The 17,640-nt window shown below is 39.3% G+C and overlaps 1 protein-coding gene across 4 annotated transcripts in view; it reads left to right on the forward strand.

Annotated features, from left to right (window-relative positions):
• KIF27 (kinesin family member 27) overlaps positions 1-17,640 on the forward strand; it is a 90,109-nt gene that overhangs the window by 57,604 nt on the left and 14,865 nt on the right. For all 4 annotated transcript variants that reach the window (XM_066367896.1, XM_066367898.1, XM_066367897.1 and 1 more), the window contains 3 exons: positions 4,035-4,142; positions 7,580-7,756; positions 12,780-12,995. In XM_066367896.1, the coding sequence (XP_066223993.1) occupies positions 4,035-4,142; positions 7,580-7,756; positions 12,780-12,995 (501 nt within the window). The remainder of the gene's footprint in view (positions 1-4,034; positions 4,143-7,579; positions 7,757-12,779; positions 12,996-17,640) is intronic.

Consider the following 17,640-nt stretch of genomic DNA (forward strand, 5'->3'; position numbering starts at 1 on the left):
CCCTCTTATCTTCTATACTCTGTCTTGAGTGACCTCATCTTTTGCCTTGGCTGCATTTAAATTCTGACAGCTCCCAAACTCAATCTCAGATTTGCTCTTTGAGATTTGGATTCACATCTAACAATTACTATCTTCATTAGGTTATCCTGTAGGTGAATTTATGATTTTCCTTACTAATCTCCTTACTCCCTGTGTCCTTCATGGGGTAGAAAATATAGTTTTCCAATGTACTTAACATTATATGTCAGGCTATTCAGTTGGGTAAGCTAGAAATTTGGCAGTCATCCTTGACTCTTTCTTCTTGCTTTTCACCCATATCCACTGAAACACTAAATCCCATAGATTATATCTTCTGAACATTTTGAATTTGTTCGGTTCTCATTTCTGCTGCCAACAACCTAGTCTCTTTGTTACAGTCCTTCAATGTGAAGATCAGACCTGCCTGACAGTTTTAGGACCTTTGGTTCTCAGCTTCTCATCCCTCAGGCCACGGAGGGCTTAAATTAAGACATAGAACTCTCTAAATCAGGTGTCCCCAAACCATGGCCCACGGGCCCCGAGGCCATTTATCCGGCCCCCTGCCGCCCGGAAGGGGCACCTCTTTCATTGGTGGTCAGTGAGAGGAGCACTGTATGTGGTGGCCCTCCAACAGTCTGAGGGACAGTAAACTGGCCCCTGTGTAAAAAATTTGGGGACCCTTGCTTTAAATCTATGCTTAGGAAAGATAAAAAAACTTCTGGTCAGAGTGCATAGACTGCTGAAATGCAATTCTGCCTGCAACTTAAATTTTTTACATTGTTATATAGGACAGTTTTGTTCCTTTAGCCATATTTCACATTCTAGGGAAATGACCCATTTAAGGGATAGAACGAGTATTCCAGAAAAAGGATCAGTCTGCCCCAAAGATATAGTGAAGTTTGTACTACTTCATACACTAACAGAAAAATCTGCTCAGTCCTGAAGTTCATCTTGTCCTGTGTTTGGAGCTAACTGACACACCGGTTTTTCCATTTTTTACTCAACTAAGCCACTTCCAGACTATATGGAATTGACTAGTCAATTCTATGACTTCTGTACAGGTTTTCCTTAAAGCTGCAGTTCTTAACTGAAGTCCATGGATGAGACGAGATATAAAGGTATGGGAACCCCTGGAATTGTGGGCCATAAATGTGATCTTGGGCTTTTATTTATTTAAGCACAAATTTCCAAATCTATAGTTTGTAGTAGTCCCTGGCAATAGGATTATTATGAGGATTAAGTGGGGTACTTAAGTAGATGTAAAAAGGCTAACATAGTACCTGGAAGACAATTATTTTAATATTGTAACAGGGATTACAATATAAAATAAAGGCAACAATATCTACTGCAACGTGTGGAAGGAATTATACCTACCGCAGTATTCTTTTAAAGCATATGTGGAGGAATAGGAAGAGTAGAGAGCTGCAAGTATAAGGTGCCTTTAAGCATCCTGAAGTTGCTGTGACTATGACAGGGGATAAGCTATAACTATGAACTAGATCTAGGGAAGCATGAAAATTGATGGGTAGTAAATATTATAGGGTCCAAATTCACTCATAATGCAGAGAAAATTTAGTCTCTAGCATACCTGTGTTCTTTATGAGATCCCCACCCAATTCATGTTGTGATAATTGCTGGAAATGTGGTGGGAACTAACCGAATGTCTGTAAACTTTTCTGATAACTTAAACATTTCCTTTAAATAATTCTCAACACTCTTGAATAAGAACATTCGGTCCCTTAGCCTCTTACACCCTGTGCTTCTCTCCCTAAGATGGAATTCACTATATGTGGTAGCTGGGTATATAGCTTTTTATTACATCCTATGCAGTTGAGGGGGAAGTGGCCCCTAACTTTCAGTTGGTCCTTGGATGTGACTAGCTGAAATCTGTTCTCCGTTGTCCACCTTTGCCTGCTGGCCCCTGATGATGAAACCCATGGCTGGTGTGACTCCTACTCTTATCTTGCTGTCAGCTTGGAGCATGAAGGTGCTTTGACTTCATCTCATCTCCTAATGGCATTATAAATCCCTATTGAGCCTACTCGGTCTTCTACATAGCTTGGTAACCTTGTGGTCTGTTTTCACCATCATTTGGGGGTCAATTCTCCATGATCACTGAGTTCCATTGGCTCTCAGCTCAGGGTCCATGTCACCTGAGGCCAAGGGGTCCAGTCAGTCTCTTTCCTACTGGACTTTGCTCTTTCTGCGAGGTTGGGCAATCCCACATGGCTGTGGGGCCCCTGCCCTGCAGTCTACACTCTCCCTCTGCCCTCAGTGATACATTGTCACCCCCTTTTGGGGCCAACTTAAGAGAGGAAAATGGGGACACATGTCTTTCTTATTATTTCTTTTCTTCTTTCTGCTGTTCCCAGGGTTTGAAAATGGTACACTTCCATTTTACTTCCTTTATATCAGTACTTCTGAAATTACCTGTGGAAAAGGTACAATTTTTATTTTATTATTAGTTTATCATAGCCCAATATTTTTTCAAAAACATGAACTAGTAGAAAAATGAAACAAAAATTGCAATATATTATAAAAGTCCATCTTTTAAATTTTTAATTTTTTTTTTTTTTTTTTGTACTTTTCTGAAGCTGGAAACGGGTAGAGACAGTCAGACAGACTCCCGCATGCGCCCGACCGGGATCCACCCGGCACGCCCACCAGGGGCGAGGCTCTGCCACGACCAGAGCCACTCTAGCGCCTGGGGCAGAGGCCAAGGAGCCATCCCCAGCGCCCGGGCCATCTTTGCTCCAATGGAGCCTTGGCTGCGGGAGGGGAAGAGAGAGACAGAGAGGAAGGAGAGGGGGAGGGGTGGAGAAGCTGATGGGTGCTTCTCCTGTGTGCCCTGGCCGGGAATCGAACCCGGGACTTCTGCACGCCAGGCCGACGCTCTACCACTGAGCCAACCGGCCAGGGCCAAAAGTCCATCTTTTAATAATTAGATTCAATAGACATAAAACTGTCAAATTGCTATAAAAATTTCTAAACCCTTTCAATTTTCTGTATATCTGTCATAACCAGTAAGGGACAGAATGTGAACTGTCCCACTTTGGTTCATGGCCTCCTTTCTGATTCCTGCTAACTGTAGTGGTGAAAGCGGCATCTTCTCTAAACCTCAGGAGAGCACTGTGAATATTGGGCCTCTTGACGTGACTCTTAAGATGTGGATGGAATTTGGAAAATACTTGTCACAGGACCATGATCTGTCTTGTAAGGCTATTCTCATGCTGCAGAATCTGGTATTTGAAAGCCAGAAATGGACTAATACTTTTCTTTTTACATTTCTATTGTCATAAATTCTAATATCCCTATGGCAGATGGGTGCTTTGAGTAGACTGAGGGACATGGGCTCAGAAAGGCACAAGAGAAAAGCACATTTATAATTTTTATATTCATCCATGTTATGTTAATGTGTAACACTGGGAAAGAATGGAAAAAGAAACCTTAGTTTTGTTAGAAAACTCAGTTTTTAAATTTTCTTTTACTTATTTTTTATTTAGAGAGAGGCAGGGAGAGACAGAAACAGGAACATCGAGCCATTTCTGTATGTGCCCTGACCAGGGATTGAACTGGCAACCTCTGTGCTTTGGGATGATGCTCTAACCAACCGAGGTTTCTGGCCAGGGTTTACTTTTTATTGATTGATTGGTTATTAGAGAGACAGAGGAAGGAAAAGAGAGGAGAGGAGGAAGGGAAACATTCATATGTTGTTCCACTCAGTTGTGCGTGAGAAGCATGGTTGCTTCCCATGTGTGCCCACCACCTTGTTTTGGGACGATACTCTTAACAGACTGAGCTAACCAGCCAGGGCCAAACCCTGATTTTTGCTGTGAGTTTTATTGCTTCAGTGAGGAATTAATGTTATTTTCTTCTCAAACAGCCCCAACCTTCATCTCCTCACTTTCTTTCTTTTGCAACTGAGAAAGTAAATGTTAAGATGATTATTTCATAAATATTTAATGATGGTCACATAGTAAAAACCGTAAGGTGTTTCTGACTTCTGTTTCTAACAGGAACTGAAGTTAGAAGCAGAAGAAAGTCTAAAACTGAAAGCTGGGGACCTTGATGCATTTAAGATAAAAAGGAGAAAAGGTTCGTTTGGAACTACAGATCAACTCCAGGTTTGTCAATTCTATTTAGTGCTTTTTGGTCTTCTATTTGATGATTTTCTAAACGCAGGTAAAAAGTGGTGAACACTGAATAAAATCTTCAAACATTAGATTTTGCCACTTGAGGGTAAAATGTCTAATATTTCTTCTGGAACATTTCTGTTTTTAAAAAATTATTTTCTCGCCCTGGCCGGTTAGCTCAGTAATAGCGCATCGGCTTGGCATGTGGAAGTCTTGGGTTCAATTCCTGGCCAGGACACACAGGAGAAGCGCCCATCTGCTTCTCCACTCTTCCTTCTCTCCTTTCTCTATCTCTCTCTTCCCCTCCTTCAGCCAAGGCTCCATTGGAGCAAAGTTGGCCTGGACACTGAGGACAGCTCCATGGCCTCTGCCTCAGGCTCTAGAATGGCTTTGGTTGCAGCAGAGCATCGCCCCCTGGTGGGCATGTCGGGTGGATCCCTGTCAGGTGCATGCGGGAGTCAGTCTGCTTCTCCCCAGTTCTCACTTTGGGGGGGAAAAAGTTATTTTCTCATCCAGAAAAATACTGTATTATTATTTCTGTAGAAATGGGTTTATTTGAATGCTGTGGATTTCATTGTAAACATGAAATCCATGTTGACTAGATTGTTTATTCCCATGGAATCATGTATTTCTAAAAATCATAGCTTTCCATTCATTTTATATGCACCATATATACTATATTAAAAAGCTGTTGTTTTAGTGCTACATTTTAAAAATGAAATTCATAAATATCAAACTTTAAAGAAACAAAATTTTAATTTTATGTAAATTTAAAATGTCAGTTCTAAAAATCATACAGAAAAATACTATACTTAAAATTGTAATTATACTCGGCCCTGGCCAGTTGGCTCAGCGGTAGAGCATCGGCCTGGCGTGCATAAGTCCCGGGTTCGATTCCCAGCCAGGGCACATAGGAGAAGCGCCCATTTGCTTCTCCACCCCCCCTCCTTCCTCTCTGTCTCTCTCTTCCCCTCCCGCAGCCAAGGCTCCATTGAAGCAAAGATGGCCCGGGCGCTGGGGATGGCTCCTTGGCCTCTGCCCCAGGCGCTAGAGTGGCTCTGGTCGCAGCAGAGCGACGCCCCGGAGGGGCAGAGTATCGCCCCCTGGTGGGCAGAGCATCGCCCCTGGTGGGCGTGCCGGGTGGATCCCGGTCGGGCGCATGTGGGAGTCTGTCTGACTGTCTCTCCCCGTTTACAATTACAAAAAAAAAAAATTGTAATTATACTCAAATGCATATACATCACCTTGATTCTGGAAAATTTATTCTCTTTTCTTAAATGTTATACTTTAATAGTAAAATTTAGTTCATGAATGTACAGCAGGTCCTCCAATAATGTCATTTCATTCAATATAATTTTGTTATAATGCTGATGAGATGCCTTAGGAACTTAACTTTTGTTTATATCAATCAGCCAATGGTAAATTGGTGTGTGTGTGTGTGTGTGTGTGTGTGTGTGTGTGTGTGTATATATATATATTATAGTTTTGCTTAAAATTTCAGAACCTACCAATGATGTAAAGGGAGGACTTACTGTATTCCCAGTTCTTTATTTTACTAGTGTATTTTAGAAATTGGTTAGAGAGCATTTCTGGGTGGAGAGGGCGTGGGGGAGGAGGTAGGAGAGGTAGGAATGCACATAATAGTGAGAGTTGTTTTTCAAAACATTAAGGATCTAAATTTTAAAGAAATACAATAAAAAGCTTCCTTTCATTTGTACTGACTGTTGAGTTAAAAAATAAACTTCATGTTTTTTAATATTGTAAAACAAACACCCGTTTTTCAGAATTTGACTCTAAACCAGGACAAGATTATGTTAATATGAGTATTCAGAGAGCTTGTAACAGGACAGTGATTTGATACAAAGTTCCTTTATAAGAGGAAAGAATTTAAGATTGGAACTGTATGATAGGAACTTTTTCTATAAAAAGAGAAAAGACAAGTCAAGAAATTTTCGTAAAACTAAGATACAGTGAATTACATAAATCATAACTTTTATATCAAATGCAGAGAAATCCATTTTTTATGGTTTCCTTAAAAGAATCTGTATTATGTTAGCAGACTCCTACACATTCTTCAAAGCACAGCTAAGTATTACTACCTCTGCAGGGCTGGCATTGACATTTCTTCCATTTTCCAGACAAAACCAATCCCTCCATTTTTGCTTACACGGTACCTAGGAATTAGCATTAATTATCAACAATAATTTTTTGTTTCTCTCCTTTTAGGATGGAGCTTACAAAAGCTCTGTTGTTCATCTTGCAAACTCATAGTCAAGGAATGTTTGTAGAATATATTTAATTGCTATGCTAGACTTCATAAGGCCTTATATATGATAGCTGGACATAACAAAACTAAAGTATTTCTGTAGTTGCTCTGGGTTATCCTTTCTGTTCCTAAAACTTGTAGAGCTACTGTTTTAGGCTTCAGTATGGTTTGGATGTGATAGTGCTATAGGACCATACTCTCTAGGTCTGGATGGAAGACATAGCTCTGGACTTACTTTGCTGTGGACACCTTGCTCTTGTTTTCTCATTCATATTTACTGTCTCCTTGTTTTAATGCAGATTTCTAGGAACCATTTTTTAATATCAAGTTTGAGAAGAACTGGAAAATAGTACTGTATTGATTTGTTATCCATTATTTGTTGTTTAGTTGGCATTGCTTCATTACTGTGAACACGGTGCAGATGAGTGCTTGGTGGAGTTCATCTTGGACAGTCATATTCCATTCATATTTTTGTTCTTGTTTCTGGGCATCCTTAGTTCAAGAGAATATTAAGATATTTGGTTTGGAAATCTTCCTGACTGTATTTTATTGTATAATTATTTGGTGTTGATTGGATACTGTGCAGAATGGATTTTCATGGTCCATCATCAGTGTCTTCCACTGTGTGTATTCATTTATTCACTTTATTGCTTAGTTGATTGGATCAGGCATTTATTCAGTCATTTAACATTTTATTGAAAGCCAATCATGGGCCAGGCTTTGGGAATACCAAGGTGAAAAGTACAGCCCCACAACCAATCAAAGATCTCAAGTTATGGAGACAGACTGTAGAGCAACCGGGAGGGTAGGTGCTGTGATGGAGGTATGCACCTTTATGACAGAAAAGGATCCCCAATGTGTTCGCAGAACTAACTCCTAATATAGGTAAAGAAAATTGTCAGCCCTTTCTTGGTCAGCCTAAAAACTCTCACACTCTAACATATCTGGGGAGTACATTTTAATTCCTTATTAAACAACACAGCAAGATGTTAACTGGAACCACATATTTCTAGACAGTTTTAGACAGGAACACTATATTGTTACTTTTACTAGTAGTTTTTAAATGTTCATTTAGGTGTTTCAGTCAATCTGAAATTATATTACCATGTAAGTTTTATGGCAGAAGGATAACAAATAACATTTCTTTGGAATTTTAATGTAGAAATTGGATGAGCAAAAGAAATGGTTAGATGAAGAAATAGAGAAAGTTCTGAACCAACGCCAAGAATTAGAGGAGCTGGAAGAAGACCTAAAGAAACGGGAGGCCATAGTTTCTAAGAAGGAGGCCCTGTTACAGGAGAAGAGCCACCTGGAAAATAAGAAGTTGAGATCTAGTCAGGTATTCCATTTAGTACACTCTTTCATTCTCATTGTAAGTCATATAAAGTTAGGATTTTTCCTCTAAGAAGTAAGCCACTGTGAAGTCAGAAATCAGAAGAAAACTCTTCTTCTGATTTTTAGTGTATTTTGCTTATTATGGCTTATCTAATGGCTACACCTAAAATCTATTGCAAATTTTAAGTAAAATGTTCAATGTTCTGCCAAGTGTGATTTATGTATTATTAACTTTTTCAGTATTTTAAAATAGTAAAATATATATAACTTAAAATTGACTGTTTTGACCAATTTTAAATGTACAGTTCAGTTGTATTAATTATATTCACAGTGTTGTACAACAATCACTATTCTCTATTTCTAAAACTTTTTATTATCCTAAACAGAAACTCTGTAACAAGTAAGCAATAACTCTCCATTTCCACTGGAAACCTCTATTACTAACTTTAGTGGATATTTTCAAAATAAATTGTACTGTTTGATGCTATATACTGAACATTGGTAATCTGGAAAATGAGACTTGAAAATGATGTAGCTATCACTGCTACCCAAAGTTAGAGGTTTGAAGGGTTTCTATAAAAGATTTTTTATTTTTCTGTAATGATTTATTCTTTTTATTTTTTAAATTTTTATTTAGAAAATTAAATTTAACAGGATGACAAATTGATCAATAAGAGTACATAAGTTTCAGGTAATCATTTTTATAGCATTGGAACTGTTCATTATGTTGTATACCCCTCACCCAAAGCTCAAATCATTTTCCATCACCTTGTATTTGTCTCTCTTTATACCCTTTACACCCCCATGTTTATTTTTCAAATTATAAACACTTGGGGACCTTTACAAAAATTTTTGTTGGAGGACTTGGATTTTATAGCCAAAGAAGTGGTTTCATGAAGGAGTTTGCCTCAATTTCAAGTTTTGAAAAAAGAATGATTGGGAAGAGAACAGAAGGACCATGACATACATTTTTTGATATATCTTTGCATATCTTCAGCTTTAGCAACAGCAACAACAGAATCTAAAAATGAAGCTGGCTTGCCCCAGACTTGAAAAGGACATTTGTCCACACCTTTGCCTCTAGCAGGCCTTGAGTTTGAGGTCAGTCTGTATATTGAATCAAGGAACAGAGGATCAGTGACCTGCCTCTTTATTAGATGTGCCTTTCAGCCAGAATCTAGATCAGTAGGATCTGAGTCGGCATGTTCTTAACCTTTCCACTTCAGTATATCAACTAGACCGGGATAGGGACCTATACTTACCTCTGCTCTGTTCTCCATTCCCCAAACATGTGGACAGATAACTAGCACCAGGCTTCTAGACATAGGGGTAGAGGCACCTCCTCCAGCCACTCTAGTGGCTGGTATTATATCCAGGTAACATGATCACGCTGGCTGTCAGGATGAAGTTTTAAAAGCTGCCCCTCAAAACATGCAAATGGGATTACCAAATTAAAATATCAAGTGAGTAAATAGAAAAAAATAACCTAGGACCTTTATGATACGTTCTGTATCACAAAAGAGGAAAAAAACAAAAAGGAATGAGGAGGAAAATATTTTTTTCTGGAAATAAGTTCATTCCATGATACAGAAAAAAAATGAAACCATATTTTATACTTTCAACAAGATGTAATATATAGGATCAAGAATGTACTGAGAAAAGTAGAGAGTACAAATAAATGAAACACAGTAGATCAAAGCAAAATTGATTCTTTGAAGATTGTGTTAATGAAACAGAAGGGAAACTTGAGACTTATAATACTGGGTTCTTTTCTAAACAAAAGGCATGAAAAGATTATATCTTTTTTCAGTGTTTAAGAAATATTTACAAGAATTGATCATATGCATTTTACACAAGGAACATAATAGTTGAAAAACTGTATCATACCATATATGAATTCAACTACAAAATCAGTCAAAGACCTAAATATAGGAGCTAAAACTAGAAAACTTTAGAAGAAAACAAAACTTTGTGACCTCGGGTTAAGCAGTGGTTTCTTACATTACACATAAAGCACACACAACTAAAGAAACATTAGCTAAATTGGACTTCATCAAAATTAAAAACATTTGTGATGCAAAGGACACCACTAAAAAAGTGAAAAAAGAACCCACAGAAGAGGGGGAAATATTTGCAAGTCATATTTCTGATAAGGGACTTTATTTAGAACATATAAAGAACTCTTACAACTCAATAATATAATATAAAGAAAATCCAAATAAAATGGGCAAAAGATCAAACACATTTCTCCAAAGAAGATATACAAATGACCAATAAGCACATGACAAGCTGCTCAACATCCTTAGCCATCAGGGAAATTCAAATCAAAATTTCAATGAGATACCACTTCACACCCACGAGGATGGCTATAATCTGAAAAATAGATAATAAATGTTGGCAAAGATATGAAGGAATTGGAACTTTCGTACTCTGCTGGTGGGATGGTAAAGTGGTTCAGTTGCTTCAGGTAACTATTTTGCAGTTCCTCAAAAGATTAAACAAGAATTGCCACATGACCCTGCAATGACTCATAGGTATATATCCAAGAGAAGTAAAAATTTATCCACACAAAAACTTGTGCATGAGTGCTCATAACAGCATTGTTCATAAGAGCCAAAATATGAAAACAATCTATATGACCATCAACTGAATGGATAAACAAAATGTGGTATAGCCTTACAGTGGATTATTCGGTAACAGAAAGGAGTGAAGTAGTGATACATGTTACAACATGGAGAACCCTGAAAACATGTGAAGTGAAAGAAGCCAGTCACGAAGACCAGACATTGTATTTGAAGAAAGAATAAGGACATTTTCAGGTGAAAAAGGTATCTCCCTTCTAGCTTGTCTCAGGAAACAACTAGAAGATGTACTCCACAAAAAAAGAGGGAATAAACTATGAAAGACTCAGGACTGAAAATATGATCCAACACAAAAATTCCCAGGATAATAGCAAAGGAAAGTCCCAGGACAACTTGTCCAGTGTGGCCAGAATATGGATGTTCCAGGCAAAGTGTTTCCAGAAAAGAAGGGCATAACAATATTTCCTGATTTAAGTTTCATCAAATGAAAAAATTGTGTTGAGAGGAATTTTATAGTTCTACTGGAGAAGAATTAGTTGTAAGATATAAATAAAAAGTTGTATCAGATGGCTGTATAATCATTTTTTAGTAGAGTGTTCAGATATAAACAATATTCACATGGTCATGTAAACTGAATATTGACTTAATGAAAAACTGTTATACATATTGGGAGAATAGAGGGAGAAGTAGGAAGGAGAAGGCATCAGAGTGCTAAATCCTTATCTCCCATAATCAGCAGTTAGTAGTAGACAGTATCTAAAGTTGATAACTATTATTTAGAAACATGAACATGAACACCAGAAGAAATAGCTACAACATTGAAGATGGTTGTTTTTGGGGAATAGGACTCAGGTGAAAGGGTAGCATAGGGGATGGCTTTTTAAAAAAATTATAAACCTTATGGTAGTATGTAAAATTACATTGATGAAAAATATTTTAAAAATTAATTTAGTCCATAATGAAGATCTCCATAAATCTAATTGGCCATATTTTCTGACCAGAATGAAACTAGTAGAAACAAACATTTAAATAATAACAAACCAAATCTCAGGCTCTAGGAAATTTTAATATAATTAGTTCTACTGTATAAATAGGCCAAAGAAGAAAAGTTCAATTTAGAAAATATGCCTGACCTGTGGTGGTGCAGTGAATCAAGTGTTGAGCTGGAATACTGAGGTCACCAGTTTGAAACCTTGGGCTTGACTGGTCAAGGCACATATGGGAATTGATGCTTCCTGATCTTCCCCACTTCTCTCTCTCGCTCTTGTCTAAAAAGAATAAAGTCAGTCTTTAAAAAAATAAAAGAAAATAATAAGGCCCTGGCTAGTTGCTCAGTGGATAGAGCATTGGCTTGGCATATGGATGTCCCAGGTTTAATTCCTGGTCAGGGCACACTGCAGAAGGGACCATCTGCTTCTCCCCTGCCCCTCTCCCCCTCTCTCCTTCTTCCCCTCCCATAGCCAGTGGATCAATTGGGTCAAGTCTGGCCCTTGGCGCTGAGAATAGCTTCGTTGAAGTGCATCAGCCTCAGGTGCTAAAAATAGCTCAGCACTCAGGCACTGGCCCTAGACGGGGTTGCCAGGTGGATCCCAATCAGGGTGCATGCGAGAGTCTGCCTCATTATCCTCCTCTCACCTAAAAAAAAAAATATTTATAATAAAAAAATACTGCCTTTTAAAACCTATGTTGTGTAGCCTGGTGTGGCCAAGTAATACTTGGTATTAAATGAATTCCTTTTTGTTTTGTTTTGTTTTTTTAGAGACAGAACAGACAGGAAGAGAGAAAGATGAGAGGCATTGACTCATAGTTACGGCACCTTAGTTATTCACTGATGTCTTCTCATATGTGCCTTGACCAGAGGGCTCCAGCTGAGCCAGTGACCTTAGGCTTCACTAAAGATCCTATGCTCAAGCCAGCAACCTTGGGGTTTCAAACCTGGGACCTCAGCATGTGAGGTCGATGCCCTGTCCACTGCACCACCACTTGCTCAGGCTAAATTCATTGTTTGAATTTTCATTAAAAAAAAAGGCATTCAGCTTGACCTGTGGTGGCACAGTGGATAAAGCGTCGACCTGGAAATGCTGAGGTCGCCGGTTCGAAACCCTGGGCTTGCCTGGTCAAGGCACATATGGGAATTGATGCTTCCAGCTCCTCCCCACCTTCTCTCTCTGTCTCTCTCTCCTCTCTCTCTCTCCCTCTCTGTCTCTCTCTCTCCTTTTCTCTCTCCTCTCTAAAATGAATAAATAAAATTTAAAAAAAAAAAGCTTTAAAAAAAAAAGTCATTCAACTCAAGATTTTAGAAAATGAAGTTGCCTTATCCATGGAGAAAACAGTAATATAAAAGCTAAAAATATATTCATTTTGTAATTTCTCTCATTTTTTTCCTAATAATATGCAGTCTGGATTTCTAGTAACTTTCTTGGGTCTTACTGATTGTCTTTTTAGGCCTTAAACATGGACAGTTTGAAAATATCAACTCGCCTGAACCTTTTGGACCAAGAGTTGTCAGAAAAGAATGTGCAGCTCCAGAGCAGCACAGCTGAGGAGAAAATAAAGATTTCAGAACAAGTTCAAGCCCTACAGAATGAAAGAGATCAGCTACAGAGACGAAGAAACAGTGTGGATGAGAAAGTTAAAAATGGTAGCGTGTTGTCTCCTGAAGTAAGTCAGTACTCTTTGGAACTGGAAGTGCTGTATGATGGCTCACTTGGATGATTTCCTCTGTCTTATCACTTAAACATAAACGTGGTAAATCTGGTGAACTTTGTTTCCTTGAGACTTTGTCAGCTGTAATGAGTTTACCTGGCACCACACACGGGGCCCCTTCCTGGATTGCCAGGGATGGCGAGACTAACACGCTCCACGAGTCTGGCCTTCCTCAGCCAGGTTTCTCATCTGAAATCAAAACAATGATTTGAAGAGACTATTCCTCTTATTTTTTCCAAAGAGGGCACCTTTATTCTCTCTGTGCATCTTGCTTGAATGATAGTAGGTAATTCATTACTTACAATGGGTGCCTAGGGCATAAGGTTAATTCTTTCTGTTACCTTGGTTGAGAAGAGTTCAGAAGCACATTCCTTCCAGGTACATGCATAAAATTCAAATCCCAGTAAGAATTCCCTTTAGTTAGTTTTCATTTAAGGGCTCATATAGCTCTTCTCCTTTAATTTTTTAATTATGTAAAAGATCTCATTTATTGGCTATCAAATTACCCCAGACTGTCTTTTTTCAGAATTTTATCCAGTTGGCAGTGGTACCTGTACCTTACTTGATCAGACAAAGATGAATTTTTGAGCCAGAATTTTCTCTGCGAATATTTATTGTTGGTGTCCTGTCATTACCAAAGCAAGAGAAAATTGCTAAGAGAAAGTGAGTAGCTGGGAAATGTGCACTTTCCTGAATCTTGTAGTGTTTTAGATTGGACCCAGAGGGTAGTTAAGGGGGCTGGTTAAGAAAGAATAGGAAAACCTGACCTCGCGGTGGTGCAGTGGATAGAGTGTCAGACTGGGTACAGAGGGCCCAGGTACGAAGCCCTGAGGTCGCTGGCTTGAGCGTAAGCTCATCCCCCCTGCACTGGCTTGAGTGTGGGATCATAGACATGACCCTCTGGTCGCTGGCTTGAGCCCCATGTTTGCTGGCTTGAAGCCCAAGGTTACTGGCTTGAGCCCGAGGTCGCTGGCTCGAGCTTGCTCTGCTATAGCCCTCTGGTCAAGGCACATATGAGAAAACAATCAATGAACAACTAAGGAGCTGCAATGAAGAATTGATGCTTCTCATCTCTCCCTTCCTGTCTGTCTGTCCCTCTGTCTGACTCTCCCTGTCTCTGTCACAAAAAAAAAAGGGACAGGAGAAAGGATTTCATGTTAGATTATTGCTCACTGAGTTGATGAAAGGTACTGAAGACTAAGTTGATTGAGGGTGATGTGGCATTATGAGCCTCTGCTGCCCTGTTTTATAACAACTCAGGTGGCCATGCAGAGGAGCACAGAATCAGACTGTCCTCCCGAGACTATTTAAATTGGAGCCCAAGCTTGTAAATGTGAAGGTATGAAAGCCTAAGACACAGCAAAACATAGAAATACATATTTAAGGAATTCTCGCCTGCTCAGGACTCTTACTGGGCCCTGTGGAAGAAACAAAAAACAGCAAAAGGCATTATGCTTTTGTTGAGAAATTCATACTCTTATCTAGAGAAAGGAGACAGAAGGATGACAAAACTCTAAACCAGGGGTCCCCAGACTTTTTACACAGGGGGCCAGTTCACTGTCCCTCAGACTGTTGGAGGGCCGGACTATAAAAAAAACTATGAACAAATCCCTATGCACACTGCACATATCTTATTTTAAAGTAAAAAAACAAAACAGGAACAAATACAATATTTAAAATAAAGAACAAGTAAATTTAAATCAACAAACTGACCAATATTTCAATGGGAACTATGCTCCTCTCACTGACCACCAATGAAAGAGGTGCCCCTTCCGGAAGTGCGGTGGGGGCCAGATAAATGGCCTCAGGGGGCTGCATGCAGCCAGCAGGCCGTAGTTTGGGGACCCCTGCTCTAAGAACATAAACCCTGAAGAACATAAAAAAGCAAGTTACAGAAAATATAATAAAGCCATACTTACCACATTATTTACATAAAGCAATGCAGTGGTCATTTGAGGGGACATATTAAGGCAACCTTGGTAGATTGGCATCTTGAGCTAGATTATGAAAAACAATATACTATATTGATCAATATAGAAAAGGACATTTTAGATATAACACTATTAAATAAAACATAGAGATGGGAATGAGCAAATTACGTTTGCAGAAAGGTAAAGCATCGATTAATCAACATGATCCCAGTGTTGCTGGCTTGAGCAAGGGGTTGCTGGCTCTGCTGGAGACCCCCCCCCCCCCATCAAGGCACATATGAGAAGCAATCAATGAACAACTAAAGTGACATAACTATGAGTAGATGCTTCTCATCACTCTCCCATCCTGTTTCTCTCTCAAAAAAGGAAAGAAACATTTGGTTTCTTTCCCATGTGGAATTATATGATTTTAAACGTAGGGTTTTGTGGTAAAATAGAGGAGTGTGCATACTACCTATTTAGCAGTCACTGTGGGTTGGTGTGAGGGAGTGATGAGCCTCCAGCAGTTGGTGGAATTCCATTAGTCATGGGGGCTTCTCTGCCCCACTCTTCCAGACGGTTGCTTCTCCTTAGTGTAGTTCTGAAGTGGGCTCTGCTCTTCTCATTTGTCAGTCCAAGCTTATTATTACCAAATAGATCCACCAATAGCAGATAGAAGGGAACAAGAGATGCTTATGTGATACAAGACAACAAAATCTAGGTGGAGAGGTTTGCTATTTTGAGGACTTTAAACTTGCTTAGAATTATTTTCTTTTCACAATAAATCAAAATATTTTTCTAACTGTATTACTTCATAGGAAAGTGATAGATTTTAGATCACTATACCATTTAATATACTAAGCGCCTGACCAGGCGGTGGTGCAGTGGATAGAGTGTTGGACTGGGACGCGGAGGACCCAGGTTTGAAATTCTGAGGTCACGAGCTTGAGAGCGGGGTTGCTGGCTTGAGCATGGGATCACAGACAGGACCCAAAGGTCACTGGCTTGAGCAAGGGGTCACTTGCTCTGCCGGAGCCCTGAGTCAAGGCACCTATGAGAAAGCAATCAATGAACAACTAAGGAGCTGCAAGGAAGAATTGATGCTTCTTATCTCTCTCCCTTCCTGTCTATTTGTCCCTGTCTGCCCCTCTCTCTGTCTCTGTCACACACACACACACACACACAAAAAGAATTTAATATAAGCAAATCACTTCCTTTGGTAAAATCGAGAAAATCCATAAACTAGTATTTTTTTTAATTACTTGTTTTTCTAATAATGCAGAGCAGTTGCCTTAATTGAGGTATAGGAAAAAATATAAGAACTATTATATCTGTTTATTTCATATTTTAAATTTTAAATTTCATGTTTTAGGATTAGAAGGTACATATAACTTATTGAAAAATATACATATATGTAGTGCTTGCTCAAAAGCTTTTGTTTTCTTTTTTTACTGATTGGAATGTGTGATCTAAAAGGTTTGGAGACCACTCTCAGATCACTGATCGCTGGACCAGCAGCAACAGGATCACCAGGGAGCCTGTTAGAAATGCAGAGCCTGCTGAATGAGAAACCTGCATTTTAACACGCTCCTTTGGTACACAATAAAGTTTTAAAAAGTGCTCTGCAATACAGGATAGTCAGTTCTCGGTAATATACAGTTTGAGTTATGGCAAATTTCATTCTGGGACAGTTTCCTATTGTCACTCACTTTGTCAGGCTGTACCTTTGGCTGGGTTAGAGGGAACCACAAATATTTACTCACTGCAGCCTCTCTGCAGCAGGCTAGTCTCAGGGGTCCATACTCGCTGTACTACCTTATAATAATACAGTGTGTCTGTAAAGTCATGGTGCACTTTTGACCGGTCACAGGAAAGCAACAAAAGACGATAGAAATGTGAAATCTGCACCAAATAAAAGGAAAACTCTCCTAGTTTCATACCTATTCAGTACAGTTCAATGTGGACTCACGCACAGATTTTTTTTTTCTTCTTTATTTATTTTTAGAGAGGAGAGAGAGAGAGAGAGAGAGAAGGGGAGAGGAGCTGGAAGCATCAACTCCCATATGTGCCTTGACCAGGCAAGCCCAGGGTTTTGAACCAGCGACCTCAGCAATTCCAGGTCGACACGTTATCCACTGCACCACCACAGGTCAGGCACGCACAGATTTTTTAGGGCTCCTTAGGTAGCTGTCCCGTATAGCCTCTACAGACTCGTCACTGACTGATGGCCTACCAGAACGCGGTTTCTCCACCAAACTGCCGGTTTCCTTCAACTGCTTATCCCACCGAGTAATGTTATTCCTATGTGGCGGCGCTTCGTTATAAACACGCTGATATTCACATTGTACTTTGGTCACGGATTTGAATTTAGCAAGCCACAGAACACACTGAACTTTCCTCTGTACCGTCCACATCTGTGGGCTGCTCCTCTGTATACACGGTATTACGTCATCATCTGCGCATGCGCAGATGCTGCCACATCATCCTACAGAAACTGGGAAGGTTTTCCTTTTATTTGGTGCAGATTTCACATTTCTATCATCTTTTTTTTTTCTTTCTCTTTTTTTTTTTTCCTATCATCTTTTGTTGCTTTCCAGTGACCTATCAAAAGTGCACCATGACTTTACGGACACACTGTATTTTGATGCTTTGATCCAAAACTGTAGGAACTAAACTTTCCACATTTGTTT

This window comes from Saccopteryx leptura, chromosome 2, assembly GCF_036850995.1.
Source record: "Saccopteryx leptura isolate mSacLep1 chromosome 2, mSacLep1_pri_phased_curated, whole genome shotgun sequence".
NCBI lineage: Eukaryota > Metazoa > Chordata > Mammalia > Chiroptera > Emballonuridae > Saccopteryx > Saccopteryx leptura.